The sequence below is a fragment of the Eublepharis macularius genome, chromosome 1 (assembly GCF_028583425.1).
Source record: "Eublepharis macularius isolate TG4126 chromosome 1, MPM_Emac_v1.0, whole genome shotgun sequence".
NCBI lineage: Eukaryota > Metazoa > Chordata > Lepidosauria > Squamata > Eublepharidae > Eublepharis > Eublepharis macularius.
In genome coordinates, this window is record NC_072790.1 from 224,207,710 (window position 1) to 224,229,516 (window position 21,807).

The 21,807-nt window shown below is 46.2% G+C and overlaps 1 protein-coding gene across 1 annotated transcript in view; it reads left to right on the forward strand.

Moving 5' to 3' along the window:
- DTNB (dystrobrevin beta) overlaps window positions 1-20,306 on the forward strand; it is a 150,820-nt gene extending 130,514 nt beyond the window's left edge. The window contains exons 19-23 of the mRNA XM_054989090.1: window positions 4,751-4,910; window positions 8,224-8,313; window positions 11,043-11,096; window positions 13,442-13,477; window positions 17,735-20,306. Coding sequence (XP_054845065.1) covers window positions 4,751-4,910; window positions 8,224-8,313; window positions 11,043-11,096; window positions 13,442-13,446 — 309 coding nt within the window. The 3' untranslated portion in view covers window positions 13,447-13,477; window positions 17,735-20,306. The remainder of the gene's footprint in view (window positions 1-4,750; window positions 4,911-8,223; window positions 8,314-11,042; window positions 11,097-13,441; window positions 13,478-17,734) is intronic.
- Window positions 20,307-21,807: the final 1,501 nt, after the last annotated feature.

The following is a 21,807-nucleotide window of genomic DNA, read 5'->3' on the forward strand; positions in this document are numbered from 1 at the left end:
GATGGATATTGACCTGACTTGACCCAAAGATTTTCCTCCATGCTAAGGATGGCAGAATACTTAGAAGGGCATATTCGTTTCCCAAAATACTGTCTGTATTTGTGTTGGCATTGACTTGAGTTGTTTGGGATGAAATTGAATGTAATTATCATCTTAGATGATGAGCAGGAGAGGCTTGGCTGGTTTGGAGTTGGAGAAAGAAGGGCCCCTTGAGTTTGCATTTGACTACCAGGAAGGCAGCAGAGAAAGGGGCAGTCATGGAACTGCCCTGGCAAGTGCAAAAAATTAACCATTTGACTTCTTTGTAAATTATATGCCGCTTTTCTATACATAAACATAAATCCTGTATTAAAATGTATTTTCAGAAGTCATAGCACCTTAAAGCAAGATAAATGCCTCTATAGCTTCTCCAAAGAACATTAAAACACAAGTTATGTCACGAACCAAAAGGCCCCTGAAAAATAACGGTTTTGCACTGCATCCTAAAAGTGAGCAAAGAGGGAGTCTTGTAGACCCATAGAAAGCACTTTCCAAAGAACTGGAGCAGATGGAAAATGTGCTCTGTCTAATCAAAGATGTCTGTACCTGTCGAGTGAGAGGCTCTGATTGGGGAAGCTGTTCTGGGGACCTCAGCAGGTGTCAGGGGTTACATAAGGGCGAACCTGGGTAAAGAACCTGTGTCTACTCTGACACAGCTCAGAGTGTCCTTGGGTCCAGCTGTCTTGGTACAGGCCTCACTGTTCCTCAAGTGAAGCTGTGTAAAAGCTGACTTCATTTCACCTCGGTGGGTATTGCTGGATTCCTTCCGCTCCAGTGACGGCATGGTTTCCATAGCAGCAAAGGTGGGGGGGAGAAGGCTGCTCCTAAAAAAAAAAGAAAGAAAAGGATAAAGGCCAGATGAAACAGCGCAAACTGAATAAGGGAGGATGTGCAGGGGCTGTAAATTTTTAATGGGGTAATCATGGTATTAGTCATGAGTGTTCTGCCCCAGACAGCCACAAGCACGTACGAGAATACAGAGACACAAATAAACCGAAGTGTCCTCATGGAGCAAAGTCAGGGCAGTGGCATGATGCAAAGGGAGAGCTCTGCTGTTGCCTTGGTGCCGCCTGACGGAGGCCACTTTCAAATGATGGTGAGATTCACAGTAGATGGGCAGTGGCCGAGTACAGATGCAGAATGCCCCACATGGCTTGTTCCCTTTTCTCCTCCCATCCCACCCCCAGTTGCTTTAACACAGTGCCTTTGAAAGGTATGTGCTTGACAGGCAGATGGGTGTCCCACATATACATACAAACAGCTTGTTGTTTTGCAGATCTTGGTTTATCTTTCATGTGCATGTCCAAGGCATCTTGGGCATTCACATGATGTGCTCAAGGCATCTTGATTTGAAAGGCAGTATTAGACTGTGCACGGCTTCTGTTAGGACTACATCCACAGGCTGTGCCACTGATGCACAGAATACATGGAGCTGAGAGCCGGGGCATTGGTCCAGCTAGCCTGTTTTGACTGGCAGCAGCTCTCATGTATAAAAAAGGCCTTTCCTAGCCCTGCTACCTGAGATCCTTTAACAGGAGATGCTGAAGGCTGAACTTGGGACCGTCCAGGCAGTTGCATATGCTGTACCACTAAGCTGACATCTCTAACTGATCTCTTCTGATTTGCATTGTGTTCACACCCATGTCTTATCTCCTCCACAGGCTCATGTGAGCCTGATGTCTTTTTCTGCATCCTTGTAAGCACAGTGTTGTCAAACACAATTTGTTTCTAGTTAAAGTAGTACCATTAATCCCTTTTGGGGGACTAGTGGGGGGAATCCAAGTGCGTTCTTAGGCCTAAAGCGTTTTTGCATATGCAAACTCAGTCTGGTGCCCAGCACTTCTCCCCTGTGGTTTTGCACCCTCTCCCTAATCTAGCTGAAGATTCTCTTCCCTAAAATCTGTTCAGGTGTGACAACTAGATCCCTGGAGAACGCTTTGTGAAATTCCACTTAGGCATCATTTAATGCCAATTGTATGTATGTTGAATTTCAGGCTATGCCTTTGGGAGACAATAGAACATTTAGTGTGAGTACTCCTTGTACACTGAAAGGAAAATGTTTTGCTGGAAGGTAGTTGTGGTGCTCCAGAGGAAACCGTCTACATGCCCGTGATACGTATGCGTGCGCGCGCGCACACGCCACTTCTCTCTTTTGGTATCAGAAAGCAGACTACTTCCTACAGGGTTAAACTCCACTTTTCAGCCCCCCTTGAACGTTGTGGGTCAGGGATGTGGCATTTTGGGGAGATATGATAACAAGAGATTGCAAATGCTTAAAGTGTGGAGAGGGGAATAAAACCAGTACCTGCCCGTCGAAGTGGTGATGAGTCCTCTTGTTGGCAGGGCTCTGATTCATGCAGCCATTCCAGCAGGCAATGACTTTGTGCTGAAGTGAGTAATACTGAGACTTTTTCAGAGTGGCCTTGACTCCTGATGAACCGCCGAACCCCCTGTTTCACCACCAATCTGCTGCGTGTGTAATCTCTTCCTGTACAGATTCTATGGGGCTAAATGAGGAACCAAACTGGCAAGACAATTTCAGGTTAAATGTCTTTAACTTGCAATTGTCTTGCAAGTCTTTTAAGTCAAAACCTTTCAATAGAACGATACAACTAGATTTATATAACTGAATCCCATAGTGTCTTTGAATTCACTTAAACAACTGATTGTTTCTTGGTAACACTTCAGGGTGAGTGTAGTGGAGAATGCCCTCAAGTCATAGCTGGCTTATGGCAACCCTTGGTGGGGTTTTCATGGCAAGAGATTAACAGAGGTGGTTTGCCATTGTCTACCTCTGCAACCCCACTCTTCATCCAGTTACTAACCAAGGCCGACCTTGCGTAGTTTCTGAAGTCCGATAACAACAACATTCAATTTATATACCACCCTTCAGGACAACTTAACACCCACTCAGAGGAGTTTACAAAGTATGTCATTATTGTCCCCACAACAATCACCCTGTGAAGTGGGAGGAGCTGAGAGAGCTCCTAGAAGCTGTGACTGACCCAAGGTCACCCAGCTGGCTCCAAGAGTGGGAGTGGGGAATCAAACCCAGTTCTCCAGATTAGAGTCCCGCACTCTTAACCGCTACACTAAACTGGCTCACCTGGGCTATCCAGGTCAGGGCTCGGGGTGAGTAAAGTCCCAACTTTTCTAGTCCACCAAGTGCCAACATCTTTTGATACTGTGACACTGAGAGATCTCTGTCTTTTGGTGCTACACCTCTGAAGATGCCAGCCACAGCTGCTGGTGAAATGTCAGGAACTACAATGCCAAGACCACGGCAATACAGCCTGGAAAACCCACAACAACCATCTTTTGATTCAGTCCTCTTGATTAAAGGAAGACACTGGAACCCAGGCTTTGGTCTTCAGTTTAGAAATTACAGCCCTTATTCTAGGTGATAAGACCACATGTAATTTTATCAAGTTGCTCAGCAGCCAGCCTCTTCTGCAGCTGCTCAGCTCCACATACTGATTCTGTCCTACTGGGTTGAAACAGCAAGTTCATTGGGGAGGGGGGGAGGTTTACACACTACAAAACCATTTTGGACATCTCGGAATGCTTGTGTCTGAATTAACCTTGAGCCCTCCAGCTACCTGGTGGGGTAACCCAGAATCCTTAATTAAAACTGAGTCTCAACTTCACAGAATCCCGAGATGGGTTTAGAAGCTATAACTCCGTATAAACCCCATAAGCAAATCTGGACTTGTTTATCCTTATGAAATTGCTTCCGTACCTCCCAAGTCAACCGCTCTCTTATTTTTATGCACCTGCACACACTAGGTGCTGCATTCCCGAACCAGTTGTAATCACTTCTGGTTCAGAGAGAGCCAGATTTGCATTTACCATCAGTGAAAAGAGCTGTATGACTACTGCATGCCCCAGTCCACACACACAATAGTGTAAGATATAATTATTAAATATATAATTGTAACCTTTTTAATGAACAGAGTACCTCTGAGCATGATGGGTTGTCTCTTCCCACCACTGGTGAATCTTAGCTAGCCTTACTGTAGCTGGTGTAAGGGGACGGGCTTCCCTCTCTGCCATCTCACTTTCTCCTCACCATGAGGCACAGCAGCTCAGGAGAGAGAGAGAGATCGCCAAGGTGCCTGGAGGAGAGCAAGCTGGCTGAGGAGAAGTGGGAGTAGAATCATCACCATCCCATTATGGCCAGGGTTCTCTTTTCGCAGGCGGCTGCCAGGTCTCCCTTCTCTGCAACCAGCCTGATTTTCTCTGAACATCCAGGTGCTGGGATGAGAGGGTAGACGGTGTAGAGAGGGGTGAGAAGGTGTTGGAGAGGATTGGCTCTTCCATCCTTGACATGAGTCATGCAGCTCAGGCAAGCTTGCATCTTATCTGTCTTCCAGTCTCTCCAGGATTTCAGTGGAAACTATAATCCCTACTGGGTAGTGGTCTTGCCCATTTCCCTGAAACATGAGGTGGGTGCTACATTTGGGAACAGTGCTCAAAACAGCCTCTGATCAAGGAGCCCACGTATGACTTCCATGCCTCTGAATATCACTGCCTTAGTTCGTACTTAAAGAAATGATTTCTTATTGGAGACAATTTTGCCTAAGGATTTGTTAGTCAGCTTAGAGCATCTATTTGTGGGGTCAAGTTGTAATGGTTGCCATTTCGCTGGTTTGAAAGAGCTGTTCCACAAAGGAAAGGTCCTGACTGAACTGGTCTGTATGTCTTATTCTAGGCCCAGGCAGCAAGTTCTCCACACACCTCCCCTACCCATGGGGCTGGCCGGTCAATGCCAATGCCAGTCAGGTCAACATCTGCCGGCTCCACCCCAACTCACTTACCCCAAGATTCGCTTGCTGGCGTCGGTGGAGATGTTCAGGAAGCATTTGCACAAGGTGAGTGCGCTATGCACCCAAGGCAAGTAAAATGCTATATGAAATAACTTAAGTACAGACTGTTTCTTGAGAGCTGGCAGTGCCCTGTCAGTTACAGTTTGTTTGTTTTAATGTTCATGAATATTCTGTTGTTGAAAAGAAAAGGAGAATAGTAGACCAGTGGAAATCAGTGTTGCTGTTATGTGATTACTTTGAATTTAAATGTAGCATAGGGATTTTATGGAGGGATGGGGAGAACAAAGAAACATGAATTTATCCCCCCCCCCCAAAAAAAACCTGAGCCCCAACTCACGAGTGTCAAATCGGATGCAGACAACATGGTAGATGTTTCCATAGCGCAAAACTTCATCAGCAGAGAGAAGATTTAGGCTGTTAGTTCAGAGGCCAGGCTTGCAGAAACAAAAAAGTTATCCTACATAAATGGTAACCCAAAAAATTGGAACAGTTCGTTTTTATGATACACAAGGACCTAATGTACAGGATTGTTTTAAAAAATGAGCATGTGTGATGCAAATATTCCTGTGAAAATAGCCGATTAATTGGATACACTACCGAATAACTCATCAAACTGGAAGTCCACATAGCCTTGTGGAAAACAAAATTTGGTAATGTCTGATGCGTTTGTTTTCACAAAAATCTTCACCAGGAGCCAACTTAAAATAAGCCTTAGCAGTTTATGGTTTTGGTGATTTTTTTTTGTCATGGTTGAAATTTCTTGTTAGTCATGGTTAGCATCTTGGAAGGCTGATATATAGCTAAGGAAGTACATCAAGCACTCACTGGTGTATAACTGTGAAAAGTACTAATAATTGCAATAACAATCCTGCAGTATCTCCATGCTGATAGCAGTATTGAGTTTTTAAGGTGCCCAGTACTTTGGCCCTAAAGTACTGAGTTCAATATTGCTATCAGCACGGAGAAATTGCAGGATTGTTACTGCATTTGTTAGTGTTTTTGTGCAGACGTATGCCAGAACTAGAAGCACGTTGGGAGGTCTGTGGTTTCAATTTGATTTCCAATGGCAGCTAGAGAAGATTTAGATGTTTTCCCAGTCTCAGTTGCACCCACAGGTACTGGGGAAGGGGGCAGTTTGTATGGGGAAAACAATTGGAGGGGAGGCCCGCCTCTCCCGGTATAGACTCACTGACTCTCTTCAGTTGTCAGTGTAGTTTTTGTTACCAGTGCCTTCTGCTTACCAGATTCAGACTCCCTTGATATGATCTAGAGCCTTCTCAGCTGTGGCCCCAATACTTTGGAATACCCATGGAGGTCTAAGAAGCTCCTGTCTTTCTGGAAACTACACAAGGTAGAGCTGTTTAGGAGGGCTTTTGGTTCTGAGATCAGTTGGATTTGGTACTCCTTGAAGAGTACTCTTTGTCAGTCATTCTTGTCTTGTTGTCTTTATGGCTATTTTGTAATACTGTTGCTTCCTTGGGGAGATTTACTGTGAGGTATAAATATTTTAATAATTGTAAAAAAAAATATCATAACCCATCCATCCCTTCTTTAGTGCCATGGCCCCAGTCCAAGTGTGCCTGCTTTTAGTCTTTAAAAAAACCCTGTGGAATATCCTGATAATCTCTCCCTGGTAGTGTCTGATTTTACCCTGAAATCTAGTTATTTTATAGGCAGGGAGCCAGAATATAAGAGGTGTGCACACACACACACCCCTTCAAAGTTTAATTTACCCACAACTGTTAGTAGGAGAGCTTCACAGAACTGGATGTTTCCTTAAGAAACAAACAGAATGGATTTTGTCTACTGAGAAATCCAATTGTTCCAATTCTACACTTCATTGGACTATTTTATTTATTTATTTACTTCATTTATACTCCACTTATCTCCCCAATGAGGCCCAAAGTGGCTTACAATGTGCTCCATTTTATCCTCACAACAACTCTGTGAGGTAGGTTAGGCGGAGAAGGTGCGGCTGGCCCAGAGTCACCCAGCAAGCTTCCATGGCAGACTGTGAATTTGAACCTGATTCTCGCAGACCCTCGTCCCACACACTAACCATTGTGCCACACTCTGGCTCTCTATTTTCCCATCAATTATTGCCTTCGATATGTTTTGAGTCACAAAGGATGAGTTTTACTTCTTGGACAGTGCCACTTTCTGGTTGGAAGACCAGTGGAGAGCACTCCAGCATCCTAGCATTGGGCTTCAGCACACAGGCAGGCAGATTCCAGGCAGTCAGCATTCAATCAGAAATATACAGTTGCTGGCATACCTAATAAACACTAGACTCAGCAGAAGGACTGAGGAGCCCCTGCCGCACATTGCCCTTACGCGCTGCTTCTTGGATTGTGTCAGCAGGATTCTATGAAAGCTCTGAAATGAACAAGGCAAGAAAGCAAATGTTTACAAAGTGTTTCAGCACACTGGTTTGCATGTGATATTTGCACCTTTTGAGGTTGATGATTGCCTACCTGCCTGTCTTAAGGGGGTTCTGTACAGCTAGGCAAGTGGACACGTGGAGTCCTGGCAAAACCTTTACCTTGTGGGTTGTGCCTGTCTGCCTTAAGAGGGTATGTGCAGGAGCATGGGACAATAGATAACTTCACCAAGGTGCATATCTGTCCTGCATGGCAGCAACCCCAGATGGGGGCAGGAAGGGTCTTTATGTGTTTTGGAGGGATTAGATATTTTCTACACCTAGTTGAGTTTCTGATTCGTTTCCCACCCCCCCCCCCTCTGGGCAGCTATTGTTATGAGGCAGGTGGGCAAGCCAAGGGTTCCCTGGACTTGCAGCAGTCTCCACCCCTCACCCCAACCCCCACCTTTCTTAAAGGGGACTTAAAGTTCCTGGCTGTCGTAAAGGACATAAACTAGGAGTGTGGGGGGAGGGTCTGAACTGGGGGGGGGAGGTAGTCCCTAAAGATCCAAACTGCCAACGATTAAAAAAAAAAACTTGTACTGTGGGAGGGGGTCATTTCCTGAATCCTAGAGTGAGTCTCCAGTGCCTTTCCCCCATCTAGCAATCCACTCTCTCGCAGCATCACAAAAGGTAGATGAATGAGTTTATTATCCCCAGAGCAGAACAGCAGGTGTCTGATTACACATAGCAGAATGGAGATTGTGTACCTCTTTGGCTACCTGGTTGCCGTACAGGCATCTCTTCCTTGAAGTATTTGCTGGCCGTGCTGACAAAGGGGGCAGCTGTCTACAAGTCATGGGCTATTCCCAAGTCAGCTGTCAGACTCAGCATCATAGTGGGATGTCTGATGTAATGACTGCTTGTTTGAGATGTCCTTGAAAAGGTTCAGCTTTCAGATTCCTTAACCTCCCCCCCCCCGCCCTTTTTCTTTCCCAGGAACCCGGCGAAACCTTCGTAACGATTTGCTAGTAGCAGCAGATTCAATTACCAACACAATGTCATCATTGGTGAAGGAGCTTCATTCAGGTACAGAGTAAAAAATTGCACTGGAGTCTGAACGAGGGAACCAGCAGATCCCCAGAGACGTAGAGAGTATTCTCTGTGGTTGAGTTTTCATGGAAGTAATTTACCCAAAGGCCGTGCTATTGATGGGGACAAAAAGATCATAACTCAGTGGTGGAGTTCCTGCTTTGCATGAAGGAAGCCCCAGGTCAATACTCTTGCAATTTTCATTGAAAAGACCTCCAAAGGTTGACCTGGGAATTCCCACAAGCACATGTTCCACCACCTGCACCCACACACATCCTGCATTACTTTCAGTGTGCCGTGCATACACATCTGCAGCCAGATGCATTGTTTGTCCCAACCAGAACAGGGTGAGCGGGTATCGGTTCAGTTACCATGCAATAGGAATGCATTACCTCTTCCTCCCCCCAGAACCCGTCCCCTGGGAATGTTTTCATTCTTTTGCAAAAGGTTTCAAAATCAGTGAGGAGGGAGAATGTTTTGTCGGGGCAGTAACGTCTAGGAGATGCTCCCCCTGTTCTGGATCTGTGCTTGTGGGAACATCATCTGGCTCTTACTCAGAAATCAAGTCCTCTCTGCAATGTTCCATATGTAGGAACAAAATGCTTCTGGGAAGGTTCCTCAGATAAGTGTGGGAAGAAGAGCTGGATTTGTTTGGCTTGGAGAAAGGAAGACTGAGAAGGGACTTGATAACAGGCTTTAAATACCGAAAGGTGGGTGGAAGGGGGCTCACTTGTTCTCCTTGCCTGCTATGGAAGTGTCACGAAATGCACGGCACAATCTGCCAACTGCAAAGAGTTTTGGCCGGCATCTTGGAAGAACTGTCTCTGGTAAGAGGGGGCTGTGGAATCCTCCTCACAGGAAGCATCCCTGAGTGACTGGAAGGGTTCGGTCAGAAGAATTCAGCACCTTTAGAGTTAGGACGGTGGGCTAGGTGCTCTCTGAAGGACGCTTTCAGTCCATAGCCTTCTAGCAGGAGACTGGGTTTGGACACTCCCCGTTCTGATTTTGTTCCTAGAAGACAGCCCAAGCCTTCTTGGGTCCTCAGGGATGTAGCTAAAAAACAAAACAAAGCTGCAGGCTACAAATCCGCTACCTTCCCCTCTCACTTACCAGGCCTATAAGGACGCCTCTGCAGATTGTGCCTTTTGGCAAGGTAGTATTTGCTTGCCTGGGCTTTAAAGTGTCAGGGCAGAAGAGCCCTCTGATGTGTTCAGTGCCTCTGTAGCTGCAGGCCTCCTCTCTGGTATGATGGGAGCTTAAGGCTCTGGCTTTCCTTTAGGGTGGGGTCTCAGTGAAGCTTGCCTTGTTCTTCTAGAAACATGCAAAGTCTCAGGCAATTGCTAACAATGTAGGGCTTGTTCTGTCGGCAGCCTCCAAAGTGTGTTGCATTGAGTTGTGTGGGGAGATGACAGGTAAAACAAACTGCAGGCTCCTGCTTTGATGATACGCAGACTTTGCAGGCAAAGGATCCTGGAAAGTGTCTTGAAATCCTCTCATTTCTGCAAATCAAGAGAAGCAGCTGGAGGTAGAGCTGTACAGCAGCGCTGAGCTCTGCAATTATGTCAGCAGTAGCTATGAAATCAGAGAGCTCTGCCATTCGCACCCCCGTCCTGGTAGTCCTGGCTTCCTTGCCTGTTTGGGATTTGGTCGATGCCATTACTACAGCTGTCTGACCCAGAGTATCCTGTCTGACCTATATTATTTTTGGCGGATGGATAGAGAACCAATGAGGGTATAGTGATCAGAGTCTAGGACTGGGAAGAGCCAGGTTCTGTTCCCTGCTTGCCATGACCTGGGCCCAGTCTCAGCCAAACACACCTCACAGGGTTGTTGTGTGGATAAAATGGAGGAAATCCTGCACGCTTCCCTGAACTCGCTGAAGGAAGGACAGGATAAAAATATTATAAATAGAAATTGTGCAAGAAGTCAAAAAAGGCCATCTTGGATACAGGCAAGGGAACGAGGATTCATCCTGGTGACTCTCCTCTTCCTCCTCTGATAAACTGGTTGACTGTCACCTTCCTGCAGCAGTTGTGGATGCAGGTCCCATATTGAAATGGCAGTTTCCTTTCTTTCCCATGTCTGTGGAGAAGTGCAAGGTGGGAAACGAATGTATTCTGGGGGAAACTGGCATGTTCTCCTTGTGGGCAAGAGATGTAAATTTCTTGGTCTGGTTCCACAACTGACCCTGTCCCATGTGTCCAGCCATGCTCAGCTACACGGTATGAGGACATCTTCCACTCTCTCTTTTTTATTTCCTCCTGTGGCTTTTCCTCTTTCTTTTCATCTTCTGTCTTTCACCTCTTCTGTCTTTCTCCATCCAGCCTCTAACCCTCTGCTCACGTCCAGCCATAGCTTCCTGGGCAACCTTAGGGGGGATCCCTTTCTTCCCACCCCCTGGTGGGCTTTAAAAGCCAGGAATATAGGAGAGGGAGAGAGCTGGAGGTGCCTGAAAAATGTTTTATTGTGAGGTTTTGCCTCTTTTATATAGATATTCAACCTTTTACAATTTTGGTTTCATTGATTTTGAAGTTAACTGTCCCGAAGGCTCAGGAGGGACTGGAGGGAGTTGTAAATAGACCTTTGCATCCTTGCTGTCCTGCAGAAGGAATTGTGGCCCCCATAAAAGGCAGCAAGGTTTCTGATGCTCTTCTGCCAGTGCAGCCCTGCTCATTCACCCGCTGCTAACCTGCTCACTTTTACTGGTATATGCTTTTGTTTTGAAGGTGAGGAAGGAGGGGAAGAGGAAGATGACAAAATGCAGAACGGGAAGGACCGAGGTAAATTCAAACTGGATGTTTTGCTCCGTCAAGCACTTAGCAGGGTTGCTGAGTGCAGAAGGGACCTTTGTACAGCTGCCAAGTCTAATGGATGAATTAGGATATTTAATTTATTTTAAATCCTTTTGACTAGTTTGCAAAAAGGGCTCTGTTTCATCAGGAAGCAGATTTTTAAAAGACGGGTTTTTTTTGGAAACAGTGTTTACAAAAACCACGAGCCACTAGTGCCACTTCACAAGGGGCATTCTCCTTCTCCCCCTCACAAAGCAGAGAATGCCTCTTCCACGTTGGTGCCTGTTGTGACATGTGCATGCCTAATCTAAAAACAAAAGCGTGTACTCCACCAACTGCAAGCGCTGAAGGTTGATCTTTCCTCGCCTTCCCAGAGCAATTCCTTTAAAGACTCCCAAGAAGCAACTGCTCTGGGTCAGGAGAACCTCATGGTCAAAATGCTATGGGACTGCCGGGAGGAAGGGACACTGTGCAAAGCTGACACTCCCCCGCCCCCCGCATCTCCTTCTTTCTACTGGTGGAGGAAGTGCCGTGGAGCAAGCTTTCCATCCAGACACAAGAGAAAGATGCCTGATTCTCTTACTGCGGCCCCTGTGCCTTGCGGCATTTTGTCCACAAGACCCCCTTAACCCAGAGCATTAAGGGACTGCTAGAGGCAGGAGAAGGCAATGGAAGTTGTGCCACCACCGGTGAGGCAAAGAAAATTAGAGAGAGTCTGTGACTCAGAAGAGCCTCTGCTTTGCACACTGAAGATCCATGGTTCAATTCCTGTCATGTCCATGCCCTTGTTCTTGTACCCCTCAAATATGTTACTTGTTTTGTTGCACAGAGCATTCCTATTTTGGCACCCAGTTCTAATGGTCAGACAAGTGGGTTGGCATTTTTTTTTTGTCCAATTTTAGAATGGTCTCAAAGAGGGACAAATTTGCAAAAGGCATGCAGACATAGTTCTGGAGCCAAAGTGAACACAGAGATCATAAACACAAGTATGAAATACAGATGCATATAGAACTGTCCTGTTAAAAAAACATGAACTCCACAGGAAGCATGCCTGAGGACTGGCCTGGGTGGGTTTGCCATAGTCCTAGTCCAGGTAGTGATTTTCTCTTCCGGTGTGCGTCTGTGCTCTGTCTCCTTCCTGCACTGCTCCTCCTCCCCGCAACGACTTCACAGAACCGGCATGGACTGTGCAGAGCTCATCATTCTAGACGAACTCTGGCAAACTTTGATTTGCTCTTAATCCTATCCTTATTAGAATCTCCAGAATGCAAAGAACTTCTTCCTCATTTATTTATATAAAGAATGTTTATGTTGCCTCTCTTGGGGAACCTTTCCTCCTTGAAGTAACGTCATTGGGTATCAACTTGATAATTCAAGTGGCTGCCTGTAACATTTTATTTATATGAAAATGTTTGTAATCCCACCTTTTCTGTCTTCAAGGCTAACCTAACAGCATTAATAAAGAAATAACAAGAGAATAAATCAGTGAAATCAATGAATCAGACTTGCAAACAAAGTCCAGCTACCTGTCTCTGTGTGTATACATAATCAAATTTACTCACGGTAAAACAGCCCAATAAAAATCTGTACTTAATACAACCGATTCCAAATGCCAGCCATAAAAACACCTCACCACTAGGATTGCTAATCTGAAAGCTAGCCAAAAGAGGACGTACTTATAGCCTCAGTGGAAACTCTGTGCAATTTGTTTTCCTCACCTCCACGGATGGAGTGGGGGTTTCATACGGTAAGTACAGCCACTGAGAAGTCCCCCTCCCTTGGTGAGGGCACTAGGAACACAGAAAAAGAGAACTGAAAGGGTCCCAAGCGGCATCTAGTCCAGCCCCCTGCACACTGCTATCCTCCTCCACTCGGCAAAAAGACACCAGGATCCCTGACCAATCTGGCCTGGAGGAAAATTCCTCCCTGACACCAAAGGTGATCGGCCTTACCCTGGACATATAAGAAAGGGCCACGAGGGCCAAGCACCGGCTTTATCCCTTCATGCACTCCCTCTCTTGATCGGTGTACATTTATATTAAGTCAGAGAATCTGCATAGCCATCAGATGACCATCTAGCCTCTTGATGGCATGCATGTGTGTACACACACACACACATAAAAATGTTGACTTTTCAGTTGGACTTTCTAAGTGTTTTCAAATGGTTTGTTTGGATTTTTTAGCCCCCTTGAGTACATGCTTGGGAGGTGAAGTGTTACACACTCAAAATAAATAGAAGTTGGGGATGAGCGGCTATAGGGGTGTTTCTGCTACCCAGAATGTCTCATTGCTTGTTTTCTTAGCCTCTCCTTTGTCTCTCCATTGCTTTGCAGGTTAACCAGAAGGACCAAGCCTGCCCACAGATTCAAGTAAGTGTATGGGCCTCCAGAAGAGGCATTAGATGATATACTTCCAACTGTGCCAAAGGCAGTACGTAGGACTGCCTCCCATTCTGACCCCATAGACAGGTGGACAGAATGTCCATGCAACTTTTATTAAGTTCAAAGAGAGCTTCCTTGTGCTGCTAGTGCAGCTGATATGTTATGGGTATATCTTAATGGTCAAATGTAAGAGCAGCCATGATGCACCAGACAATGGTTCATCTAGCCCAGTTTTCTGTTTCCAACAGTGGCCAGTCAGCTGCCACACAGAAGCTTACAAGGAAGGCTGGCAGATAACAGCCCTCATCTCTTGGCTCTTTGTAAGCACCTGACAGCATCCACCTGCCCCTAAACACAGAGGTCCCAATGGGCTGTAGTAGGAGAGATAGCCAGCTATAGAACTACCCCTCATAAACCTACCCAGTTCCCTTTTAAATCCATCTTAGTCACTGGCCATCATCAGAATGGTAGCAGTGACTTCCACAAACCAGCTTTCTGTTATTTCAAATAGTATTTCCTTTTGTCTGTCTGAAATCTGTCAGTCAAAAGAAAGGTTTCTCTCCATTTTCTTTGCACCAAATATAATATCAGTCATTCACAACTGGATTATCCTTTCTGGACAAGCCAGTTCCTATCCAGTTTATGGCAATCGTGCACCAATAGCACCATAACCAACAATATGTGGAGCAAGCTATATTTTGTATACTGGGTCACCTTTACATTTTTTTAAAAACTGGTGTGACACTGGCCATATCCCAGTCTTCTGGCACAGAGGCTGGTGATGATAACAAATAACCTCTTTTTGTTACAAGATCAGCAATTTCATTTCTGAATTCTTTAAAAACTTCTGTGTGATTTGTAAACTTTTATTTTTCTAATTAAGCCTAGACTTAGTAATATTTCAGAAAACTATTTGACTTGGTTTTTTCACACATCTCCCCAGGGATTAGGTATCTGCCAGACATCTTCCACAATGAAGCCAAATGCAAATAATTCATTCCGCTTATCCATGATCTCCCATCCTCTCTCAGAAACCTTATCTCACCTTTGTCACCTTATGGACTAACAGCTTCCCTTTTTGACTTTCTCCTTCTGATGTCTTTAAAGATGTCCTTCCTGTTCATCCCAATACTTCTAGCAACACAGTCCTCAGATTCCATTTTTTCCCTTGCCTTGCCTTTGTCTTACGTTTATTGTGTCGGGTTTTGTGCCCCCCCCCTCACATTTCCCCCGTTTGGGCTCACTCTCTAAAGGAGGCCTTCTTACCTTTTATGGCTTCCTTGACTCCAGCTTATTTCGGCTTATTTTCATTCTTCCATAGTCAGTGGTATACATATTCTCGCTGAACTTCTGTTATTCTGGTTTTAAATAAATCACTCAGCATCGGGGGGAAAATTGACCCTCCTGAGTCCTGACTCTTCCTTCTCATTTCATTTTAAGTAATCCCCTCGTCATCTGAGAAGTTGCCTGTTCTGTGATTAAACCAAAGCTATGTTGGAGCTCGCGATTTATTGCTCACATGTATGTTTAATTCTACAGCCCTGTGAGTCACTGTTCCCTAGTGGTTCAGTCACTTTTATCTCATACACGAGATCCCAGGTATTGCTCAGGATCAAATCCAGGGACACATTCCCTCAAGTCAGTTTCATGACCAGCTCTTTTAAGACACAGATACATGACATTTCTAGAAATTGCCTTTTTATTATAATTTAAGGAGATATTTTTCTAATGAGTGTGGGGGTAATTGAAGTCACCTACTATTTATTATTTATTCTTTTAGGTATTTATACCCTGCTTTTATTCCCAGTGGGGACCTGAAGAGGCTTGCACCATATTTTTCCTAATTTTATCTTCACAACAATAGCCCTGTGAAGTAGGTTACACTACAAGTGTGGGTGGCTGGGCCCAAAGTCACACAATGAGCTTACATGGCAGAGTGGACATTCAAACCAGGGTCTCCCAGATCCTAGTAAGGACACTCTTTTTACTGTCCCACATCGTCTCCTTTCACAGCCGCTCTGATTTCTTCCATGATAGTAAACCCCAAGCACCAAGTTATTTCTCAGGCCTGTTATTTGTATCCATGGTAGAACAGCCCAGTGCCCCTGTATAGACCGACGGTGCAACCTCATTTGGAATACTGTGTACAGTTCTGGTTGCTGTATCTCAAAAAGGATATTGCAGAGCCCCAAAAATTACAGAAGAGGGCAACTGAGATGATTAAGGGGTTGGAACACCTTTCCTATGAGGAAAGGCTGAAGAGCCTGGGACTTTTCAGTTTAGAAAAGAGATGACTTGGGGGTGGGGGACATGATAGAATAAATTATGATAAAATTATGCATGGGGTAGAGAGAGTAATAATAATAATAACGTTCAATTTATATACAGCCCTTCAGGACAACTTCACACCCACTCAGAGCGGTTTACAATTATCCCCATAACGATCACCCTGTGAGGTGGGTGAGGCTGAGAGAGCTCTGAGAGAGCTGTGACTGACCCATGGTCACCCAGCTGGCTTCAAGTGGAGGAGTTCAAACCCAGTTCTCCAGATTAGAGTCCCACTGCTGTTAACCACTACATCAAACTGGCTCCCTCTCCTTTTTCTCCCTTTCCCAAAATTTTCAGGGGCACCCAATGAAGTTGATGGGCAATAGATTCAAGATGGACAAAAGGAAATAGTTCACACATGCAATGAAGTGTAGAATTCGCTTCCAAAAGATGTAATGATAGCTACGGCAATAAACAGCTTTAAAAGAGATTAGACAGATTCATGGACGATAGGTCTATCCATGACTACTAGTTATTACGGTGACTAAAGGGAACTTCCTCATTCAGAGGCAGTGCAGTGTCTGAATGGCAGTGCCAGGAGGCAACATTGGAGGAAGGCCTCAGCCTCTGTGCCTTGTTGTGGGCCCCTCCGTAGGAACTGGATGACCGCTTTGTGAGACAAGATGCTGGACTAGGTGGGACACTGGTCTGATCCAGCAGGGCTCTTGTGTTCTTATATTTGTCTGTTCCTCCTATGCGTTCTATCTACTCTTTCAGGTAGAGAGCAACCCCAATCCAGACTTCCCTGTTCTTCCTGTAAAGTTTCAATCCAGGCTCGATCACACCCCACTGACTCTTCCCATTCTTCCAGGTTTATGCCTTCTTTTAGGATGAAACACCCCTAGTTGGTTGGGAGGCTTCTAGCACTGGCATGTAAACTCCAATGCACCTACACTGTGCACAGTTTTTTTCCTTTGGCTCTTCGGCTCCTCTAGATGGGGTGGGGGGATCATTTCTTACCTGAACACTCACCCACAAATTTCCACTCTGTTTCCACTAGGATGTTCTGACAAATTTTGAATTTAGCTTGACGTTAGGGTGATCAGGTGCCTATTTTAGGGCAGTATGGGTGATAGGATTTGTGGGGGGGAGTGTGCACAGATCATGTATCTGGCATGACTGGAAGACTCTTGGAGATGAGAGGCTTATGTTCTCAACGTGATGAGATCGCAGGCATTCAGCAGAATTATAGCCAGTTTTTTTCAAATGCTTTGTTTGGCTTAATGTGTGTTTTGCTTCTGTGGCCAGTAATGATAGAAAAGACACAAAAGGGATTTTAATCTTGCCTGGAAGCTTTGGAGCCCTTTAAGAGTCACCTGCTGTGACTGTGCTCTAAAAGAGAATCCTAGTACTTGTAATTTGAGGGGGGGGTGCACTCAAAGCATGTCTGCACTAGAAATTGAAGCTAGCTTGAAGCAGCCTGCTTAACTGTCACAGAACATCAACCAAGAAAACTCTGGAACTGCATTCCCCTGAATGGGCAAGTTTTGAAAGGATTCTCAGCACTGTTTAAAAAAACAAAACAAAATCTTGCATTTCCCAAGATTCTCTGCAAGATACTCAGACCACAGGCCATGCTAGATGCGCAGCCCCACGACAGGACAAATAGCTTATGCATACACCCCACCCAGGGGCTGTTTTGGCTCAAGAAGCAGTAGGGGGGAGACTGAAGTCTTTTCTGCCCTGGCACTGTAGGTCCTGATCCAAACTGGACCCCAGTGTGCTTGCAAATGTTGTTTCAAGTCAGTAATGTTTAGCTGTGAACCAGTAAGAGTGGGGTCAGGGACCTCAACCAGACTCATGCCAAATATTGCGACTAGTTTGACCCTAAGTAATCATTTTTCAAACTACTTTAGATTATGTAGGCTTCCTTGAAGCAAAACACGTGACTTAACTAACGCCTTCCTTGGTGTACAGGAAAAGAGGTGTGAGCTCCTGTTCTGAAGCCGTCTCCGCATCCTTCAGCTGAGGCATGTTCCAGTCGACACATCCACCATTGTGACACCGTGAAGATCACAACCAGCAAGGAAGCAGCCTCCTTCTGACAGACTGAGTGGCTTTCCTGGGGGGGAGGGCAGGGGGGCATTTCCTTAGGTTTGCATGTCCTGTTTCCATAGGTATTCCAGTGCTAATTGGACAGAACCTCCTTTCAGTCTCAAGGAGACGAAATGTTCAGAGCACCTCCTGAAAAATCCAAGCCCACCCTCCTGCAAAAGAGTCTCCATTTCCTAACCAAGCAGCTTCATCACCACTACATCACATCACAGGCACATCCTCTTACAACCTTTAATCCCTTGTGTCATGTTGAAAAGCAAACTTGAGGCCAGCTGAGTTTCCTTCTGCGCAGCGGCCACTGAATGCTGAGCAGGACCACTCTGTCTCTCTGTCTTGCTGAACGCTGGGCTACCTTGGGGCTTTGCAGGTGCAACGTTGCACAGTGCAGGGAAGGAGTTAGGGCATGAGAGGCAAAAGCAGACCTCTGATAAGGCAAGGCAGGGTGTGTCAGGTAGCAGATCAGGAGGCTGGCCGATCCTGGCTCCAAAGAGGCAATCTTTTACGATGTTCTCTTGCTCAGGCTTCATTGAAATAGACAGGAGTAGTTCAAAAACCATGGCTATTTCAGCAAAGATTGCACAGGGCAGTTCCTGGTGGGTGTTGTTCCTTGGTGAGTAATGGTATGGGGAACAAGTCTGATAGCGTAGGGAGAGAAGGGCTTGGCACTTGGGAGAATTCTTCTTTAGTCACGGAGCAGGAGGGACACCCCCTGGCAGCCTCTTGGCTAGTGCGTTGACTCATAAGCTGTTGTTTTTTTTTAAAGAGACTGCACCAGCCTATTGTTCCTGGCCCTAGAAACAGTTGTCTCCTTGCTGCAGTGTGCTGGGAGAGCTGTACAATCCATTCCAGTCACGAGTGGGTTCCCTTTTTCTCAGTGGAGTTCTGGAAAGTATTCTTAGTAGAGGAGCCAATGACATTAATTTATAGAGGGCACTGAATGGAGGTAAACAATAAACCCCTGAGCCAAGTTCTGCCTTCTTGCCTGCCTGGCTAAACCAGCTGGTCAGGAGAGGGAGGGGGCTTGCTAGTTCCATGTCCCCCCTCTGGGTGTGTGTGTGAGAGAGAGAGAGAGCGAAAGTAAACAGCCGTGTTGGCAGGAGATTTAGTCCAACCTAAATATTGTGAATGGATTGTCAGGCGAATGGAAAAGTGATGATAACCTCGTTTCGGGAGGTTAGCCTGCAGCCTGCGCAGGAGCAGCAAGGATGTCTTCCTGGTTCTACTTGCCCTCCGTTGGGTGTGGTAAGCTGGACTGGTAATATGGTGGGCGGGGGGGGGGGGAGTCTATTCCAAGCATGAGCTTTTGGCTGAAAGTACTGTGGCTCTAGACAAAGATTTTCAGCTCACCGGAGACTCAAAGCTAGGAGGTTCTGCATCTCTCCTCTGCAAGTGGCCCCTTTCCCTGCCCAGGCCAGGACAATAAGATGTGGCTGATGAAAAATGCACCCTCCCAAACCAACTTGCTAGCACAGCTTTGGGGCTTGTGAGCTCAGCAAAATCTGCATTCATAAACAAGGTGATGAGCTTTTCATGGTGGCACAACATTCCTACACTGGAGGCCCCTCTAGCACAGCAGCCGCAACGAAGCCTGGTGGCTTCATGAGGTTCGTGAGACTTCTCTTTGTTTCCTCCCAGGGTTTTGGACTCCCGCCTCTCGAGGTTCCGTCCCCTAGCTCTTGTGGCTAACAGCCCTTAGTGGACAGGGACGAGCCCTCCCCTCCTTGGACTAGTCTTAATTCTTTTCCAAAGCCACATATGCTAATGCCATCACAACCATGTGATGTCTTTTTTGGCAAGCTAGCCACGATTGCCGAACATTGCAATGTGTTGGTATGTTTGCAAGATCCATGTCCATGCCCCAAATGTCACCACCTTGGGGGTCCCCCACATCATGCTGATTCCTCATTTGGGAAATAGGAAAGGGAATCTGGGTAAAGAGCAGCTTTTAGTTCAGTCCTGCACACTGCTAGTGAAAATATGGAGATATACATGAGGTTAATTCCTGCTTTGTTTGCCATTTAAGCATGGCGTTTTCTGCTGAAAATATTCATCATTGAGGCCAATTCTATCCTGCTTGTGCCTTTATTTTTCTAAAACCAGTCGTGATTTTGTAGTTCTTACCATTTAGAAGCCTCAATTTCACTCCTTCCTACACCAGGAGCAGGCAAAGAGTGCTGCAGGCAGCACATGTGTTAGAGCAGAAGTTCAGGGAGCTTCGAAGAGGGGGGTGGGTTGCAGCAACTTGAAGCAGGCGCAGGTTGCCTCAGTTGTTACTCTGGGTATCCCAGGGCAAGTGTAAGAATGGGCGAGATTGCTTCCGCCACCCCTTCTGCGGGAGCCAAGAGGTCTGGGCTGAATGGGAGTACCTCCCCTCGGCCTGCCAGTGGCCACTTCTCGAGTTCTGAACATGAGCATCTTGGAGTGCCATCAGAACAAGAGGACCCAGCTCTCCATGGAGTGGTCTGAGCAGCTAGTTAATGGCTTGTTGTGGCTAAAAAGGTGCTGCCTCTTGAATCTCCGCTAGCTCATCGCTATCCTGGGAGAAGGCTTTGCTGCAGCTGTTTTTCCTCTTTCTCGCTAAGCCCTCCGCCACTTACGCAGGCGGGTGCAGCAAACCCAGTTGCTTGAGCTGAAGGCTTCGGGGTCCGTTCTCGTTCGAACCATGACAAGGTAGATGGGTGAGGTCTTGCAGCCTGGGGTCTGTGCAGAGTGACCCCTCAGTGTCATACTCCTGGATCACTTCGCCCGCAACACCGTATATTTTAGCCTACAAAGCAGTTGAGCAGATGCTTTATATTACTGGAGCCAAAGGGGCTAGTGGCCTGGCTCCCTGCCAGGCTCTAAGCCTGCCTGAGAGGGTGAGAGATTTAGAGGCAACTGGCGGCTTACCCTTGCTCTCCTAGAGGCGTTTGGGAATAGCTCCCTTTTCTCCCAGCCACATCATGCCTGCAGCCCTCAGGGACCGAAGGCAGGTGTGCCACTGAGCTGGTGGCTGGCTGGCTCCAATGTCATCAGCCCTTTTGGAAGATTGAAGGCTTCCACCAAACTTACCTCGCTGAGAACTTCACTCTTCTCAGGGATGGTGTCTGCATTTGATTCAACCACGTTTGTCAGTGGCCAACGGAAGTCTGTTGCTTGAGATGCTATCAGGGCTTTGTGTCCTAAGCCACCTATATCCCCGGGATTTTTTTTTTTAACCTGGTAGGCCTGTTAATGAGAGTGCCTGTGAACATGTACAGAAATCATTTGCCAAGCTGCCACAATCAGCCCTTACTTGGAACTGAGTATCTGCATCGTGTTTGGCAAATTGAGTGAGGCAGACAATAGGGAATAAGATTCTTTCACCATCACTCATTATGAAAGGAGCAAAACAGATAATTTGTTTCTCTGCAGAGACCCAGTATAGTAGAAAGGGGAGAGAAAGTGTTTTGCTTTACTGAGGAAGGCATGGCCTGAGTTGTAATCCTAGCACCGTAATGTTGCTGAAATGGCATAAAAATCCATCTTTCATTACTCATGACATTCTGTGGACAGGCTAGAACTGTGATGCACTTAGCAAGGTGCAAGGGACTTCAGCCTTCAGGCAGAACATCAGTCTTTAGCATGAGCTAGTGCAAGATCCCAACAAGTGCATGCAGTCTGGAAAGAGGGCAAGGGCCAAAATACGTGCCCTTGTGGCTCTCTGCGCCTTATGTGCACACCCTTTCTAAAGATGCCATATTTAGGGAAAAAATGAACTATGGGTAGTTCTATGGGCATCTGCTGTTCACAGGTGCTGCTATGGTAAGCCTGAAGGGCATTTCACAGCATATCTGCCAAGGTTGCTAATGCCTTCTGGAATGCCCAGAAGTTGAAATCTCCAACACGGCTAGAGGAGGTGTACTCAGAGCATGTATCCATGCAAGGATTAGCCTCCTGCCTCTCCAGTTTAACAG